The following is a 16,702-nucleotide window of genomic DNA, read 5'->3' as shown; positions in this document are numbered from 1 at the left end:
TATAGGATAAAATAATCTGTTATTACAAAAATGAGGATAGGACATTGTTCACTAAATACTACACTATACATAATAGGGAAACATGGGACAGGGAGATGTGAGGGTTGCCAGGAAGAAGAGACAGTTGAACATGTGGTTTTAAGGTGTAGAGGTTAGTGTTAATAGGGAGATTTTGAGGGAAAGATTAAAGGAACTAGGAGTAAAAGAGTTCACTTTGAAAAGTATTCTGGGTTTGGGAAGTATAGTACAATTTCAGGTATTGGTATCCTTTTTAAAAGGTACAGGGATCTATTGGAGGGTTTAGGTAGTGGCTGACCCATACTCTGGAACACTGGGTGGCGGTAATGCCCCATTAAGTTGGTCGCCAACCGCCGTAAAACTTTAAGAAGAAGGAGAATCGACGTCATCACTTTGCGTCCAGGGACAAGTAAACAGTTCCGCTGTGTCGCGATGGACTCAAACAAGGACGAAGCGGAACGTTGCATTAAAATAGCACTAAATGCAATCAGTAATAATCAGCTGGAGAAAGCCAGAAAGTTCTTGGAGAAGGCCCAGCGTTTATTTCCGACAGATAAGGCCAAAAGTAAGTCGAATTTACGCCTGTTTGCTAGCGATGCTATCTAAGGTGGAGGGCCAGAGCTCTGAGACCGACCTAGCTAACGCTAGCATATCCGTTATTATTAGCTACAGGCCGTAACTGGTACTTGTAGTTTGTTTTTTTTGTTTGTTTGTTTTTTTTACATACTACTCAATATTTCTTTAGCATATTTAGCTGTTTGGAACCTTAAATTGTGGTGTACCTACTGACTGTTGGTGCTGAAGTTCTTTGTAGCTGTTACGATCCTAAATGTTAGCCGTCTAAAGTAGCGGATTAACTGATCACGAAGCAACTTCAAACGGCAGCATTTTATAATACTGTGCCCTTTTACAGACCTTTTGGAGTCATTAGCGCAGAATGGAAAGCCTCCAGATGAGAACGGCAGTGCTGTAAACGGAGATGGATCCGGGGTGAGACACCGCGGCGAGAGAGACGGAGCTAATGTTTCCCAGGGCCACACAGACTCGGACAAATCTTACACAGCAGAGCAGCTGGAGGCTGTCAAAAAGTGAGAGCACATTTATTAGCTTTCCTCTTGAATTCTGATATGAGTTATTATCTTAACCACAAGTGGTCTGGTCATGTGTTAACACATGTTGTCAAAGGTAGTGTGTTTATGATTATGTCAGTAATGTAGGGGGTTTTGTTTGAACATTAGATCTAGGTATATTATCAACATTTTCTAAAGAATTGTAAATGAAGTCAAACCATTGTGTCTGAACGAGCATTAGAATAACTTTTAAACAAATCCTCGATCGTGTGTGTTGAAAAATGGTAAAGTTGCCACGTATTAAAAGTTTACAAGCTAATTTATGTCCCCCAGTTTCCTTTAAAACCTGTGAAAGGACGTAAACCAAAACCACAAAACATTGCTTAATTTCACAAATGTTTTTAGATATTGGCATGGAACGTTAGCTAGTCTTTAATGAATGATCTTTCTGCATACTGAGTGGTCAACCTAAATGTTCACTTGTAATAGTCCTTCCATTCAGATGGAAGGTTTGTTAATGTAGAATAGAGTGGGTTTTTTTTTTTACCATTAAAACAGGGAAATAGAATAATCTGCCTTCAAAAAGACATTCAGGTGGCATTTTGTTTTCAAATTTAACATTATAGTTAAATATTGAAATTAAGAAAAAAACAAAATACAAATTTGATTTAATTTTTACCTTACATTGGCCAATTAATCATTTGCTTACGTATCAAATCAGCTTATTTTTTTAATTCAATATATAAGTAATTTATAACATTAGGAGAAACATGTATTGGTTTAAAAGAAAAATCTATTCGCCTTAATGTAAATCGAACACGGTTTCGTCGGACTAAACTTTCCTCAATAAGCTCCAGCTTTATGTCATAAACAGGAATTCTCAAAATTGCAAACCAGTAATAGGAAGTAAAAAAACAGTTTTGAGACGATGGTGTAGCCTGTACAAAATCACCAATTAAGGGATTGGAGCCCAAAAAGCAGCAGCAAATTTGATGATCGTAGCATCCCTCCTGTTACCTGAGCTGTATATCAAGCAGGTAGTTTGATAATATTTTTTATCATTAAATCTACATGAACCATGAAACATTTTCTTTGGTAAAAGCATTGATGTTTACAAAAAAGCTTTTATTTTTGCTTATTTATTTGTATTTAAAATGTATTTGAAACCAAAGTGGAACGGAAGTCAAATTCTTTGTTTGTGTGCACAAACTTGGCAAATAAAGTTGATTCTGATTTTAAATGAAGAAGAACAAGATAATTTTTAATTTATTACTTTCTTCAAAGCCAGATGTTCACATACACTAAGACTACTACACCTTCAAATAAATTGGGAAAGCCCAGATTATGTTATGGTTTTGATATGGCGCTAGTGACCTTTTACTTGTTTTTTTTAAGTAGGCAGACAGGCAGTGGGTTAGAGAGACTGAACACATGCAGTAAAGGCCTCCAGGTTTGGGGCTCGAACCAGGTTGAAGACTGAGGCTTCCATATCTGGGTCGTGCAGTCTACCACTACGCCCTGACCGCTCCGCCACTCATAGCATTTACGTTAATTAAAGGCACATGTTAAACACACTGCTTCCTCTTGTTGTGACTATGAATCTGAAAATATTACTTAATATTAATATTTTATCAAATAATATTTTGGTCTGTTAAGGGTTGTCCTGTGAATACCAGCCCAGTAAGGCGATGGTATTAGGACAAAATAGAAAGGTGTGAGACGAGCTCTGACATTATTGAACAGCATAAACTCTGCACATATATGGAATGAATTCACACAATTTCTTAAAATACAAGAATTTATTAACAAAAATAAGTCAACTCATAGTCAAACATATTTCAATCAACAAACTCTTTACTATGCTAAAACAATCCAACTAACTACCAAGCAGAATTAAAGAATAACGAAGACTAATGGGTTATGTACAATATAAACAAGTTGATTAAAGATGGTTGAAACCATTACTGAAAAAGTGATGCAACATTACCATGCAATGTTTATGTCTGAGAACCAAGGATTATCTTGAAGAATCTGGAAATGAACTTAAGTTAGTCTTGGAACCAACTTAGGCAATAATCAGCAACCTTTAGACAACCATTCACAATGCAAGATCAGATAAAATATTATTTTAATAAAATAATGTTTTAAAGAATGATCTGCTGAATAAAACCAACCTTCTGGATGACCAATTCTCAACGGTGTCTCATTAGCTGCCTTTATTTATTAAAATAATATTTAAAGAAATATTATTAAGGAAATGGTAAAATATTCAAGGAAATATTTTGGAAAAGAGCCAAATCTTTCTGGAGAAATGGGGCTTAATGGTGTTTATTTAGTTATCAAGTTTAGTAAAATAATGTTTAGGGAACGATTATTTACTAGATTAAAAGCTAACAACCTTTCTGGGTAAATATTCTTTAGCACCAGAATCAAACACACACCTTTAAAATACCATCAATAAAAGGGTTAAAATGCATAAGCGCGGACAGCGCATTATGATCAATCTCCTGTTTAAAATCACCCTTCAAGTAAAGTTTGTCTTAACTTTAAAAACACACAAACTGAACACAAAACTGACCACGTGCTGCAGATAGCCTGCTAGCACTAAGATAGCAGAGGTTCACAAACAAAACCAAACTTCAGAAAATGAAAACGTTCAGATCATTTCACCCTAAATCTCTCTGCCCAAACCCTAACCTCGTTTAAAACGTGCTGAAGAGGAGTTGTCCGGACGACGACGTTTGAAGAAACTCTGTGAACAAAGGGGTTAGCTTCAGCTAACCTCCGTAGCTGTTTGATGGCGCGGCTCACTCTGTCCGCTGACCAAACGGCAAGTTACTGGTGACCACGGTGATGCGTCCGTTGTCTTCCTTCGGGAAGCTGCTCCACTCGGAGTTGTAGAAACAGCGCCTCTGCCGGGAACTCTCTATAACACAGCTTGATTCTGTAGGCCTCAGAGAGAAAAGTCAAGCCAGGCTTGTACCTTAATTCCCATTCATGAATGAATCTACCGGATACACAGACAGTGATTCATTTGTACTTATATTAGTGCATATGATCGATGATCGTATGACACTCTCGGATCCAGTTGAAGAGTTATGTCCGTTTGCCAGCAAAGAGAAATTAGCGCGCTGTGCCTCCTGGTCCCGCAGATGAGCAGTGGAAGAGAAAGGACCATTGGAAAGGTGTGGGTTTTATACGGGCAGTGGCATCATGGGATGTCCGCTGCTACCCCCCCTTTCCCCTTCTGAAGTTGTGCTGGAAGTCGGTTAAATTCAATTTATTTTGAAAGTTCCAGAAAAGTTTGTACCGGAGTTTTCATGTTGAAATCCATGGATGTGGGTCCCAACACTCTTGTGACATAATGGGATAATCAAAAGAAATCAGCCAAGATATCAAAGAAACGTGGACCTCCACAAGTCTGGTTTATACTTCTTTACGATTTCCAGATGTTTGAAGGTGCCGTGTTTATCTGATGCAGACTGAAGCTACTAATAGAGTTTCATTATCCACAGTAAAAAAAAAATCCTATATCGATGCAAGCTTAAAGGCCAGCCAGCGAGGAAGAAGCCATTACCTCAAAAGCAACATAAAAAGACAGATTACAATGTGCAAATGCTCTCAGGGACAAAAAACATAATTTTGGAGACATGTCCTGTGGTCTAATAAAGCTAAAATGTAAGTGTTTGGTCAAGACCATTGCTGCAAGCTTTGGAACATCATCTGAACTGTGATATATGAGGTTTGCTGCAGGGGGGACTGGTGAACTTCAAAGAATAGATTATGTCATGAGGACAGAACATTATGTAGAAATATTTCAAAGCCATTCCAAGACATCCAAGAAAGTAAAGCTTTAATCCAAAATGGACAACAACTCAAACTTTATCACCAAATTAGTTACAAAGTGGCTTAAAGACAATAAAGTCTGTATTTTTGGAGTGACCATCAAAAAGCCCTGATCACAGCGGCATAAAAAAAATTGTGAGCAGAGCCAAAAAAAAGTGTGTATAAAGAAGGCAGCCTACAAACCTGACTCAGTTACACCGGTCCTGTTAAGAGAAATGGGCCAAAATTCTAGCAAACTATTGGGACAGGCTTGTAGAGTTAGGTACAACAATGTTTACAGTTTTAAAGCTCTATCTACCAAATACAAAGTAAATGTATGTAAACGTTAGCATTATTCTGGGATTTAGCAAAAATAAATAATTTTGAGCAGTCCTAACTGACCTAAAACAAGAACATTTTAGATGTCAGCACAGGCGAGTTAGTGACGTCGTAGTCTTTCAGATTTGGTCGTGTTTTACATAATGTCCCACCATTTGGACCACAGGGGTCAAACTCCAGTCCTCGAGGGCTGGAGTCTTGCAATATGCAGATGGGTTTCTGCCTCAGCACACCTGAATCTAATAATTGGCTTATTAGCAGAGCTCTGGAGAACCTCACTGCATACCCAGAAAGTTGTTTAGCCACTTTAATTCAGAAATACTTTGTTAATCCCTATGGGAAATTAAATTTGGATTTGTTGGCCCCAGGACACTTTTTGTACCGTATTTTCCGCACTATAAGGCGCACCGGATTATAAGGCGCATAGAATAGAAGCTACTGCAGTCAAACGTTTGACCGGGGTTGCGTTATGCATCCACTAGATGGAGCTGTGCTAAAGAGAATGTCAACAAAACAGTCAGATAAGTCAGTCAGTCAAACTTTATTAATACACTACAAACCAGCGTTCTGATAACTCCATTCACTCTCATGGTAAGGTCTCCTCTACATAGAAATCTATTGAATAGAGCCAACCGCACGTTAGGAATGCATTGGAGCCTATGAAGTTGAAGTTGAAATCAAACGTTAGTTAAAACGTGAAAGGGAACTTTTCCCTGATTCAGTAAACACGTAAAAGAAACAGTTTGATGCACTAAATCAAACGTTAGTACTGTTAACCTTTCCTGTTTCTGTCCCCTGACCGTAGTCTGATGACACAGGGGAAACGCTTTCTCCAGGGCCGAAGTTACTAGTTTCCTCGGGGTTAACTCCCTCACTCATACGTTGCTGAGTTGAGCATGAAGAAACAGCATCAAAACACTGAGTTGTTGACGAGATTCGGGGTTCCTTTTAATGACTTTGCAGCACGTAAAAACACAGGGCTTACAGACTCATACACCGCTGCTCCGGTCGCCGTCTCTACCCACCCTACACACACAATAATACCGACGTCACTCCTTCACTCTTGATTCTCAGCTACGGCAGCACACAGCGCCACCTCTGTCCGGAGGAGTAATGTCAACATCTTCCATACACACACGAAACATACACCCCACACACTGAGCTTCTAATCACATATAGTTCAGGCAATTCCTGCAACAGTACATTCAAACGTTATACACACACAAGTGGTGTTGGACTAGGAGTAAGCACAGTACAGGTGTTTACCGCTATTACTTCGGCGACGCCCCTGACTACGGTAGCCGTAATGCTGCAAGCGGTGCGGCTTTGTAGTTTACCAGTCGTACTGAAACATTTTGACAGAGCGCCGTGTACAACCAGTATGGATCAACCAATTTATCCATATATAAGGATTACAAGGCGCACTGTAATGTTTTGAAAAAATAAAGGTTTTTAAGTGCGCCTTATAGTGCGGAAAATACGGTATATGCATCCTGGGTCCTGTATTGGTCCTGACCCCGGGTACCTGTGCTGCATGTCTTCCCCCTCTCTCCACACCACTTCCCATCTGCCTACTTTAGAAAAATAACAAAAATAAAACCCATTTGTGCTGCAAGACAACAACAAAAAATTATGTATAATAATTGGATAAACAGCTTATTTTATGAAATATGTATTTTTTAATATAAAATGAGTTAGAACTATAAAAGGTGATGATGACTGTGTCCTATCTTTTCCAGTAATTTAGGGGTCTAGGGGTCGTAATGTCGATATAAAATGGGCAGATGACAGAAATTAACACTCACAGCAAAGTAAAATAAGAGACATGGATTCTGTGAACACTCAACTAAAACACATGAATTGATTGTGAGCATCATTCTCATTTTATTCCCATAATCAAGAAGCTCTTCTCTGTTCGAATTCAAAGAGATTATCTATTCAGCAACCAGGCCAAGAAAACAAGGTTGCTTATCCTGAATGACAGGTTTTACTGTCAGCTAAATCCTTCTTTGCAACATCCCAGTATGGATTTTTTAAGGGTAACTTTAAAAAAAAATCCATACCCATATATGTTTGTGGTTTTTTTTTATTTTTTTTTTAATTCTAATTCAGGATTAAGAGCTGTAAAGATTATTACCAAATTCTGGGAGTGGAAAAGTCAGCATCTGAGGAGGACCTTAAAAAGGCTTACAGGAAGCTGGCCCTGAAATTTCACCCAGATAAAAATCACGCGCCTGGAGCCACAGAGGCATTTAAAGGTAAGCGTATGGCTTCAAGCCTTTCCTGTGATGTTTCTTGGGAACTCGCAGTAACAACACCTCTGTGTGTCTCTTTCAGCCATTGGTAATGCCTATGCTGTTCTAAGTAACACCGAAAAACGAAGACAATATGACCAGTATGGAGAGGAGCAAACACAGCCAAACAGACACAGGCACCACCACGATTTTGAGGCAGATATCTCTCCTGAGGACCTTTTTAACATGTTCTTTGGTGGAGGCTTCCCATCAAGTGAGTGGAGGCTAAAATACATAAAAAATGCAAGTAATGTTCAGTGCTGCTTCAAAATTCAACGCTGGGTCGTGGATCATTACAACTGACCCTCTTCAGCTGCTGGTTATGTGGTCCTCCTGTTTCCTGGTTTGCATATAGAGCAGGGATGTTCTATCAAGTCACACATGATCACTGGTGTGAAGGCCCCTTTTCAAGTCTCTGGATAATATGTGCTGACCTCTTGTGAGTGAATAAACCACGAGGCATCTTCAGCCCAAAGTCAGACTCTGTTCATATTACTGTTGGCCTTTACAATCAAACATTCTCTGTATTATGGAGTAGAGTTAGATTTGTTGGATGTGCTCTTTATCCTTTGAATTATTTTTTAAGTGATACATTTTCATATTCTGTAGGAACCCAGGATAATACCGACGCAGAGACCGAGTACAACTTGGCTACATGATAAATCTTTTGTTACATATTTAGAGCGTAATGCATAGGCCTACAATTCTGCTGTTTTGTAGAATAAATGTACAGTAATATGCAGAACATGCAGTTTTCAACTAAAACGAGTGTCCCAAAAGTATGACTGGGTTAACAAATGAAAATGTTGCAGGGAAACCTTACAAAAAAATTACACTCATCCTGTAGATTTCTTGAAATGAGTATTTGATAATCAGTCAGGTGATCATAATGTTTAACTATATTTGTTTGCTTATATATATTCTCAGGTAACGTCCATGTTTACAGGAATGGAAGAATGCATTTTGCACACCAGAATAGACAAGAAAGACGGGAACAGCAGAGAGATGTAAGCTGGATTTGTTTCTTAATGCCTGGTTTTAAAAGGAACTGATCTGTGTCGTCTGAAATGTTTCTTTTTCTCTCCGAACAGGGAGGGTTTGCTCTGCTGGTCCAGCTGATGCCCATCTTAATTCTCATCATTGTTTCTGCTCTCAGCCAGTTGATGGTCACGCAGCCTCCTTACAGCCTTAGCTATCGTCCGTAAGTGGGGGATTGTGGGAGTGTAACTCGTGCAAAAGTGTTTCAGCATCCGTCTGACCTTTCCTGTTCTTCTGTTTGTCAGATCAGCCGGACATGTTCACAAAAGGCATACGTCACACCTAAAGGTGCCTTTCTATGTGGGGGATCGTTTCAATGAAGAATTTACAGGCAATAACCTGAAAACTGTTGAAAGAAGTGTAGAAGAAGACTATATCTCTAACCTAAGAAACAACTGCTGGAAGGAGAAGCAGCAGAGTAAGTCTAAAGGCTTATTAAGATGGATTACTTTTGCATTCCCCATTTTCTTAATTAAAGAGGTCTTCTGTTTTTGCTTTTTTATTTTTTTAATCATACTCAAAGATTATCTAGTAGATTTTAGTATCAGCCAAAAATGACTCGAGTAAATACAAAATACAGTTTTCAGATATTTATTATTAAGTGATAAAATCTACCCAAACCAACCTGAAACTATGTGGAAAACGTAATAACCCCCTAACCCTAAAAAGTGGTATTCCACCTAGAGAAAGCTTTTCTGATAACTGGCACTGAGTCTATGTGGGAACCTAACCCATGTAAAGGTATTTTGGTTCACGCTTCTTCACAAGTTGGTATAATTGAGCCACTTTGCAGGATTTTCAAGCCGTAATGGTCTATTTAAAGTGACACTTCAGTATCCTAATCAGCCCTAAATCGAAACTTTGACTAGGCCACTCCAAGAGCTTTTTCTTTAAGCTATTCAGAGGTGGACTTGGTGGTGGTCTACTTCACAACCCAATGGCTCTTGAGCTTAAGGTCACAAACTATTTATTATTTTCCAGGTTGTAATAAGTATGAAAGACAGAATATTTTGTAAGGAAAATGATTTCAATCTTCCCTCGTTTTATTATCTGGAATATTTAAAAAAAATGAATTGTTTGTTTTTACATTTATCTGTAAATGATCATATTTATTTTACCTTCGACATTCCAATCACAACTATAATTTTGACAGAGAAAAGGTACCAATGATCACATGCTGCTCTTTAAGGAAGACATAGTAAATGTAGGATAATCTAACTCATATCTGTGTAAAGGTTTTGAAACTCAGCTGTTTTGAGTTTGTTCAAATGCCAAAAAAAAGATTTTAAAAAACCAATGAAAAAGCCTTTTTCCACTTTGCACCCAGCCATTAGCAAATCCTACTGGTTCTCTTGCAGCTGAAATGCAATAAACTGGTGCGTGACATAAAGTCTAAGACCCATATGTTTCAGAAGTTTAGGATCTACTGATGACCAATATGGGCATATGGTTGGACTGTAATTATTTCCACACAGAAATACTCCATGTAAGATCAGAACACCTGATAAAATGATTGCTAAGTTTATTGGACTGCTGACAGAGGATTGTACTTTTGACACCCTGTTTCTGTCCTTTCAGAGGAAGGCTTGTTGTATCGTGCTCGTTACTTTGGGGACTCTGAGTTGTACCAAAGGGCTCAAAGAATGGGGACCCCTAGCTGTTCCAGACTATCTGAGATTCAGGTCATACTGGATGGCTAGGAAACGCTTGCAAACACATGGGTACGTTCAGGTGAATGTTGGTGAAATTGTGGCTTTTTTTAACCCATCTTTGTGTTGCTTAGAAGTCATTTCTTGATTTGACTTTCCTTAGTGCACCCTGTCATAATGCTGATGCAGATATTGAAGAGTCAGCTACGTTTTTCAGAGGACAGACGTCTCCTGATACGTCACTCTGATGGATTGCCTAACTTGAGCAAGGGTCAAGTCTTTGCGAAAGAGTTGATGGGAGAGGGGGATGTTTGTTGTTTTAAAAATCAGGCGACTTACTTTATTGTGGATAACGTGTTTATTGAGCAATATAACGTTAAAGTCCAGCTATTTGAAGGGTAAGAATTGAAGAAGTTAACTTGTTAAACCATCTACAGCTGCATTGAAAAGTTAATTTACCTTAGCAATACAATTCAAAAAGTGAAACCTGGATGCTATTTAGATTTACACACACATTTAGGTATATCAAGCATTCATTTCTGTTCTGTTTGATTATTATGGCTTATAAGAAACTAAAACCAAACATTTGGCTTATCAGAAAATTAGAATTTTTCTTAAGACAAATAAAACAAGCAGTTTTTACACACAAATGTACAGGTCCTTCTCAAAAAATTAGCATATTGTGATATGGTTCATTATTTTCCATAATGTCATGATGAAAATTTAACATTCATATATTTTAGATTTATTGCACACTAACTGAAATATTTCAGGTCTTTTATTGTCTTAATACGGATGATTTTGGCATACAGCTCATGAAAACCCAAAATTCCTATCTCACAAAATTAGCATATCATTAAAAGGGTCTCTAAACGAGCTATGAACCTAATCATCAGAATCAACGAGTTAACTCTAAACATCTGCAAAAGATTCCTGAGGCCTTTAAAACTCCCAGCCTGGTTCATCACTCAAAACCCCAATCATGGGTAAGACTGCCGACCTGACTGCTGTCCAGAAGGCCACTATTGACACCCTCAAGCAAGAGGGTAAGACACAGAAATAAATTTCTGAACGAATAGGCTGTTCCCAGAGTGCTGTATCAAGGCACCTCAGTGGGAAGTCTGTGGGAAGGAAAAAGTGTGGCAGAAAACGCTGCACAACGAGAAGAGGTGACCGGACCCTGAGGAAGATTGTGGAGAAGGGCCGATTCCAGACCTTGGGGGACCTGCGGAAGCAGTGGACTGAGTCTGGAGTAGAAACATCCAGAGCCACCGTGCACAGGCGTGTGCAGGAAATGGACTACAGGTGCCGCATTCCCCAGACCTGGGCTACAGAGAAGCAGCACTGGACTGTTGCTCAGTCGTCCAAAGTACTTTTTTTGGATGAAAGCAAATTCTGCATGTCATTCGGAAATCAAGGTGCCAGAGTCTGGAGGAAGACTGGGGAGAAGGAAATGCCAAAATGCCAGAAGTCCAGTGTCAAGTACCCACAGTCAGTGATGGTCTGGGGTGCCGTGTCAGCTGCTGGTGTTGGTCCACTGTGTTTTATCAAGGGCAGGGTCAATGCAGCTATCTATCAGGAGATTTTGGACCACTTCATGCTTCCATCTGCTGAAAAGCTTTATGGAGATGAAGATTTCATTTTTCAGCACGACCTGGCACCTGCTCACAGTGCCAAAACCACTGGTAAATGGTTTACTGACCATGGTATCACTGTGCTCAATTGGCCTGCCAACTCTCCTGACCTGAACCCCGTAGAGAATCTGTGGGATATTGTGAAGAGAACGTTGAGAGACTCAAGACCCAACACTCTGGATGAGCTAAAGGCCGCTATTGAAGCATCCTGGGCCTCCATAAGACCTCAGCAGTGCCACAGGCTGATTGCCTCCATGCCACGCCGCATTGAAGCAGTCATTTCTGCAAAAGGATTCCCGACCAAGTATTGAGTGCATAACTGTACATGATTATTTGAAGGTTGACGTTTTTTGTATTAAAAACACTTTTCTTTTATTGGTCGGATGAAATATGCTAATTTTGTGAGATAGGAATTTTGGGTTTTCATGAGCTGTATGCCAAAATCATCCGTATTAAGACAATAAAAGACCTGAAATATTTCAGTCAATGTGCAATGAATCTAAAATATATGAATATTGAATTTTCATCATTACATTATAGAAAATAATGAACTTTATCACAATATGCTAATTTTTTGAGAAGGACCTGTATATGGCCGGTGTAATCATGGGGAGGACTGCTGACTTGACCGCTGTCCTGTTAGATATTCTTTGACACCCTCCACAAAGAGGGCAAGCCTTCAGAGGTTCTGCTAAAGAAACCGATCATTCAACGTTGTATCCAAGCACATTAATAGAAAACTTAGTGGAAGGAAAAAGGTGCCTGGTATTTATGTATTTTTGTAGCTGTTGTGCTTATAGAGAGCATTGCTCTAGTTGTCACAAAACGGCACATCAGCATTTGAAAGGTAACAATTTAACTCCTGGTGTCCTTATCTTTAGAGTTCGTCGGTACTTGAATCTAAGGAGGAGAAATCAGTCTGGGGCCACTCTTAATTGGAGCAAATTTCTGCAGCAACCCAAGAGAATCTAAACAAGCATAACACTCTGTGTGCAGAGGGGCCTCGTCAGGGGACCTTTCCTGCAGCTCGATCCACTTCCTGTAGAGCCGCAAGAAGCTTTGAGCTGCCTGCTGACATTTTCTTCCTCTCCGGTCTCAACCAGTGGTGAGAGTCCGATGGGCGTCATGGTGGAAAGTGAGCCTCTGTTATCTACTCAAACGATAAAGAAGGCTGCTGAGATTAGCTTCCTCTGTCCTGATCTTTTTATTTTTCTTCCTGGAGAAACCTGAAGGCCTTTCTCATAGACAAGACAGTCTGAGCCACTCATGAGGAAAAAAAGTGTGTAATTTTTATAGTTCTTACCAATGTAAATACTCATTTTACTTAACAGTGCAGGGGATGGTAGTCATTTACAAAACCGTTTTGTGAATTTGCTTGTAGCCTGTTGGATCATAACTAGTAAAAATTGTTGCACAGATTAAAGTAAAACCTATTTATTAAATTAACAAGCTAAAATTCTATACAATTATTTGAATAAAAGTTGTCTGATGAATGACTGTTTTGTTTTTAATCATACATTTATAAAATCCATGTTTGACACTTTTTAGTGTGTCCTCATGTTTATGCACTGATATAATATCGAATGAAGGTTTTCGCAAGGTCCTAAAAACCATAAAATCAATTTTAGACCTTAGATAGTCCTAAAGGTCTTGAAAACTAACCTAAATTTATTTAGTTAGGTCTTAAATTGTACATTTGTTCTTCCCTGTCAATCCTAAATCATATTTAGTGAACTAAACGTTTTAATTTAACCAGTTATTAAATTTTTAGTATACATGTTTTTTTATATATATATATATTGATATTGTGGTCTCAGTCTCCTAAATTTAGGCTGTAAAAAGCATTGCAATACTAAACATTTTTCATTTTTGAAAATATTCAGTAAATTAAACAAGTTTTAAATTGAAATTTTAATTGCTTTAGGTTTAAATTGGTATTTGCAGAAACCCTGTTGAAAATGGTGTACACTAAATGCCCTTTGAAAGCTTCTGATGTCTCTGTCCAAGTCTAAGGAACAAAGGAAACCCTAGCCATTGACATTCCTTATAACATATGATGTAGTAGATCCTGAATAAAACTGATGTGAACACAGAACAAATGAAAAAAGCATGCACAGAATAATAGAAAATAATTTATTCTCTGGTCTTTGAGGTACAAAACAATTTTAGGCGGTAATATTTAATGCTAGTAAATACATTCCATTAAAAAATGGAAATCCACATTCATTCATATAAAAGAAAATGACTCATGTTCATACAAAAATCATTTTTGTGGAGTCACCTGCCATCAGGTGAGTAGCTGCCATGAGAGGGAGTTTGGTCCTTTGATTTACCACATTACAACTGTTGTAGGACCCTGATGTCAGTGCAATTAATAAGTTCATCTAATAAGGCACATGGGTGCTCCGGAGTTAGCAGCATTCTTCTATCAGCAGCTGTCCTGAACTGTACAGTTTCCTCCTGATGGCCCTGAAGCTGCTGCTCAGCCTCAGGGCTTTGTGGTGCTTCGAAGACATTGCAGATGGGGGCTTGCCACCTTTGAACAGCTTCTGAACCTTGGGCCACAGTCCCCCAGTCTCCAGCCTCAGCATCAGGGTCACATGGAAGGTCGGGACTAGGGTGGGATCCACTGCTATTTGATCCACAGTGCACAGTAACCCCTGATCCCCTTTGTCCACGCACAGGTCGATCATGGCTCCCCTCAGTCCACAGGGTTCGTTGACGGCCAGATGGAGCAGCTCTTGGCTGATGTTGTGTATTAGACAGTCGGGTATGATAAGTTTGGAGCAGCACAGGATGGGTCTAGCATTGTTAAGGCTTTGTGTGATTGTGGCCACCACCTCTGCAGCCAGGGCCTCCTCCGGGGGGTAACAGAAGAAGCTACTGTCGGACTCTGACAGGGATAGGTCTGCCACAGATCCTGAAACCAAGATTAAACGTGTTAAACTCTAGTCTAAATTCTTCTCGTAAAGATGGAAAAAAGTCTAGGTTTAATTTTGCCGCCTCGTGTTTTTTGTTTCCCAATGAATAATAAAAACTCATCGTACCCACCAGTTTCACTCCTGCAGTACTGATCTGCGGAGGCCCTCTGATTGAGCCCCTTTAGCTCAATCAGCCTCTGCAGCAGGTTGCTCCAGGACAGCCTCTGCGAGCCCCGGTCCTCCGCTGGAGACGGAGGAAAACTACCATTCAGTGATTGGTTGCAAGAAAAAGACATTTATAAAACAAATGTTTTATTTGTAAAAGACGAAAAAAGTGCAGCGTCTCGATTGGACACAAAAAAAAGTGCGGTGGTCCTTCTTCTCCTGAGTTGGATCAGCTGGAAAACACTAACAATGGGACAAAGCATTAAATACCTACTCATATGTTAGCCCCGCCCACCCAATTTCTCAGCCAATTGGGTTTTAGCTCACGTCCTCAGCGCAAAAGCCTGCCTAGTTACCGCCGTGATCCCTTTCACGGGACGAGCCATCCACCCCCACGGCTGGGAAACAAACGACGCTCCCAACTACACTCATTCCGAAAAGTTTATCTCTTAATCATCAAACAGTTGGAAATTAAACTGTCAAAGAAAGCGAATCTACGGACGCCGCGTAGCGTCAGTTTTGCAACACAGAAAACATGCCAGCGCAGAGCAGAAGCAGGAAAGACACGACGAAACCAGTAGCTGATGTTGTGAATGACTGACTGAGAGAGGCACGTAATGCACGTAGAGCTCGTCTTTTTGTTGTCGGATAAAGGGAGGCTGCACATTTCTTCTGGCAAATTTTAACCGTAAAGAAGCTCAACAGCCCGTTTACAAACGGCTCTGAAGTAAACTAAGCGTCATATGGTGAATTTATCTACAATAAAGTCAAAAGTCAGCGACTGCTGGGATAGATTGTTCCAGAATAATTACAGATCTTTCTAGAAATCATGTAGGACCTCCTGTCTTGGGAGATGTATTACTGTATTTTGCTTAGAACAAAATTGATCAAATATGGGCATATTTTATTGAACTCTAAAGGCTTTAGAGAGCATTAGAAAACAAGCAACGTTTATGAGTAACTCCTCCGGACGTTTAACACTATTTCTACACAAGCATCCACCTTCCAACAAAATAAGACTTAATCACTTCTGTTTGGATAGTTGACTGCCCCACCTGTTTACATCACAAAGGTGTTCCTTCTGCTTTCAATCTTTTTAGACTTAAAGTTTTGAGGAGGAATATCTAAGGTGCTATAAAAAGTGTCTGCTATACTGACTGGTTTTTGCTGTTTTTGCCCTTTCATTGTTTCAACAAATGTCTCGAACAAAGATAACCTTGATAAATGCAAAATTCTGTTTTATGGTATTTTATTAAAGGTATCAGTCCACAGAATAGTTTTTGTAAATCTTATTTTTTGGCAAAACTTTTACAGGCCTTTCTATTTTTTTTATGCTTTTTGTTTTGGTCAGCAGTGGTTTCCATGCATGCCATTTTTGAATCATAAACACTAACTTTAACTGAGGCAAGTGAGACCTATGAAGCTTCATACATTGTTCTGGGTTCTTTGAACTACTGGATGGGTTATAGATGCTCTCCTGGAGAATCTTGGTTGGCTGCCTGTGGTTCGCTGGAGTCCCAGAGCCACAATATTTGCCCATAAATCCACACGGATGACATTAGAGTGCAAGACATAACAGATCTGTTGACTTCAGGTAAGTATATTTTGGTTTCTAGATAAAATAGATAAAAACTAAAAGGTATCTCATGCCTCTCATGTGTTTAATCCTATAGAGATGACACTCATTTTGTGTTGATGTTCTCTTACAGCCTTGCTGTGCTCTACCCCTCACCTCCTTTGCTTCCATGA

General features: G+C 39.3%; 2 protein-coding genes across 4 annotated transcripts; one reads left to right on the top strand and one right to left on the bottom strand.

Moving 5' to 3' along the window:
• The first annotated feature begins 390 nt into the window (after nt 1–390).
• dnajb12a (DnaJ heat shock protein family (Hsp40) member B12a) lies at nt 391–13,360 on the top strand. 3 transcript variants are annotated; one of them, XM_047350673.1, is made up of 9 exons: nt 391–583; nt 932–1,106; nt 7,365–7,510; nt 7,590–7,760; nt 8,474–8,553; nt 8,638–8,747; nt 8,830–9,002; nt 10,163–10,305; nt 10,397–10,883. In XM_047350673.1, the coding sequence occupies exons 1-8, from the start codon at nt 451–453 to the stop codon at nt 10,282–10,284; spliced, it is 1,110 nt and encodes a 369-aa protein (XP_047206629.1). In that variant the 5' UTR covers nt 391–450; the 3' UTR covers nt 10,285–10,305; nt 10,397–10,883. The 3 variants fall into 3 exon arrangements, with proteins under 3 accessions (XP_047206629.1, XP_047206628.1, XP_047206627.1); XM_047350672.1 differs by lacking the exon at nt 10,397–10,883 and adding an exon at nt 12,864–13,360 and having other exon boundaries at nt 392–583; XM_047350671.1 differs by lacking the exon at nt 10,397–10,883 and adding an exon at nt 12,749–13,360 and having other exon boundaries at nt 392–583.
• A 626-nt stretch (nt 13,361–13,986) lies between these two features.
• On the bottom strand, nt 13,987–15,237 carry LOC124858775 (DNA damage-inducible transcript 4 protein-like). Its single transcript, XM_047350986.1, has 2 exons — nt 14,919–15,237; nt 13,987–14,787 (listed from the first exon to the last, which is right to left on the bottom strand). Exons 1-2 carry the CDS (start codon nt 15,082–15,084, stop codon nt 14,279–14,281), a joined length of 675 nt encoding a protein of 224 aa, XP_047206942.1. The 5' UTR covers nt 15,085–15,237; the 3' UTR covers nt 13,987–14,278.
• Between the last annotated feature and the right edge of the window lie 1,465 nt (nt 15,238–16,702).

Source organism: Girardinichthys multiradiatus, chromosome 22 (genome assembly GCF_021462225.1).
Source record: "Girardinichthys multiradiatus isolate DD_20200921_A chromosome 22, DD_fGirMul_XY1, whole genome shotgun sequence".
NCBI lineage: Eukaryota > Metazoa > Chordata > Actinopteri > Cyprinodontiformes > Goodeidae > Girardinichthys > Girardinichthys multiradiatus.
The sequence above is the reverse complement of the archived record's forward strand: the minus strand, read 5'-3'. Positions and strand labels throughout refer to the sequence as shown.

Coding starts and splice junctions, on each gene's coding strand:
- dnajb12a (XM_047350672.1), top strand. CDS start 451: ATGGACTCAAACAAGGACGAAGCGGAACGTTGCATTAAAATAGCACTA. Junction 8,748..8,829: donor TACAGCCTTAGCTATCGTCC/GTAAGTGGGGGA, acceptor TCTGTTTGTCAG/ATCAGCCGGACATGTTCACA. Junction 9,003..10,162: donor CTGGAAGGAGAAGCAGCAGA/GTAAGTCTAAAG, acceptor CTGTCCTTTCAG/AGGAAGGCTTGTTGTATCGT.
- LOC124858775 (XM_047350986.1), bottom strand. CDS start 15,084: ATGTCTTTTTCTTGCAACCAATCACTGAATGGTAGTTTTCCTCCGTCT. Junction 14,788..14,918: donor GTACTGCAGGAGTGAAACTG/GTGGGTACGATG, acceptor TCTTGGTTTCAG/GATCTGTGGCAGACCTATCC.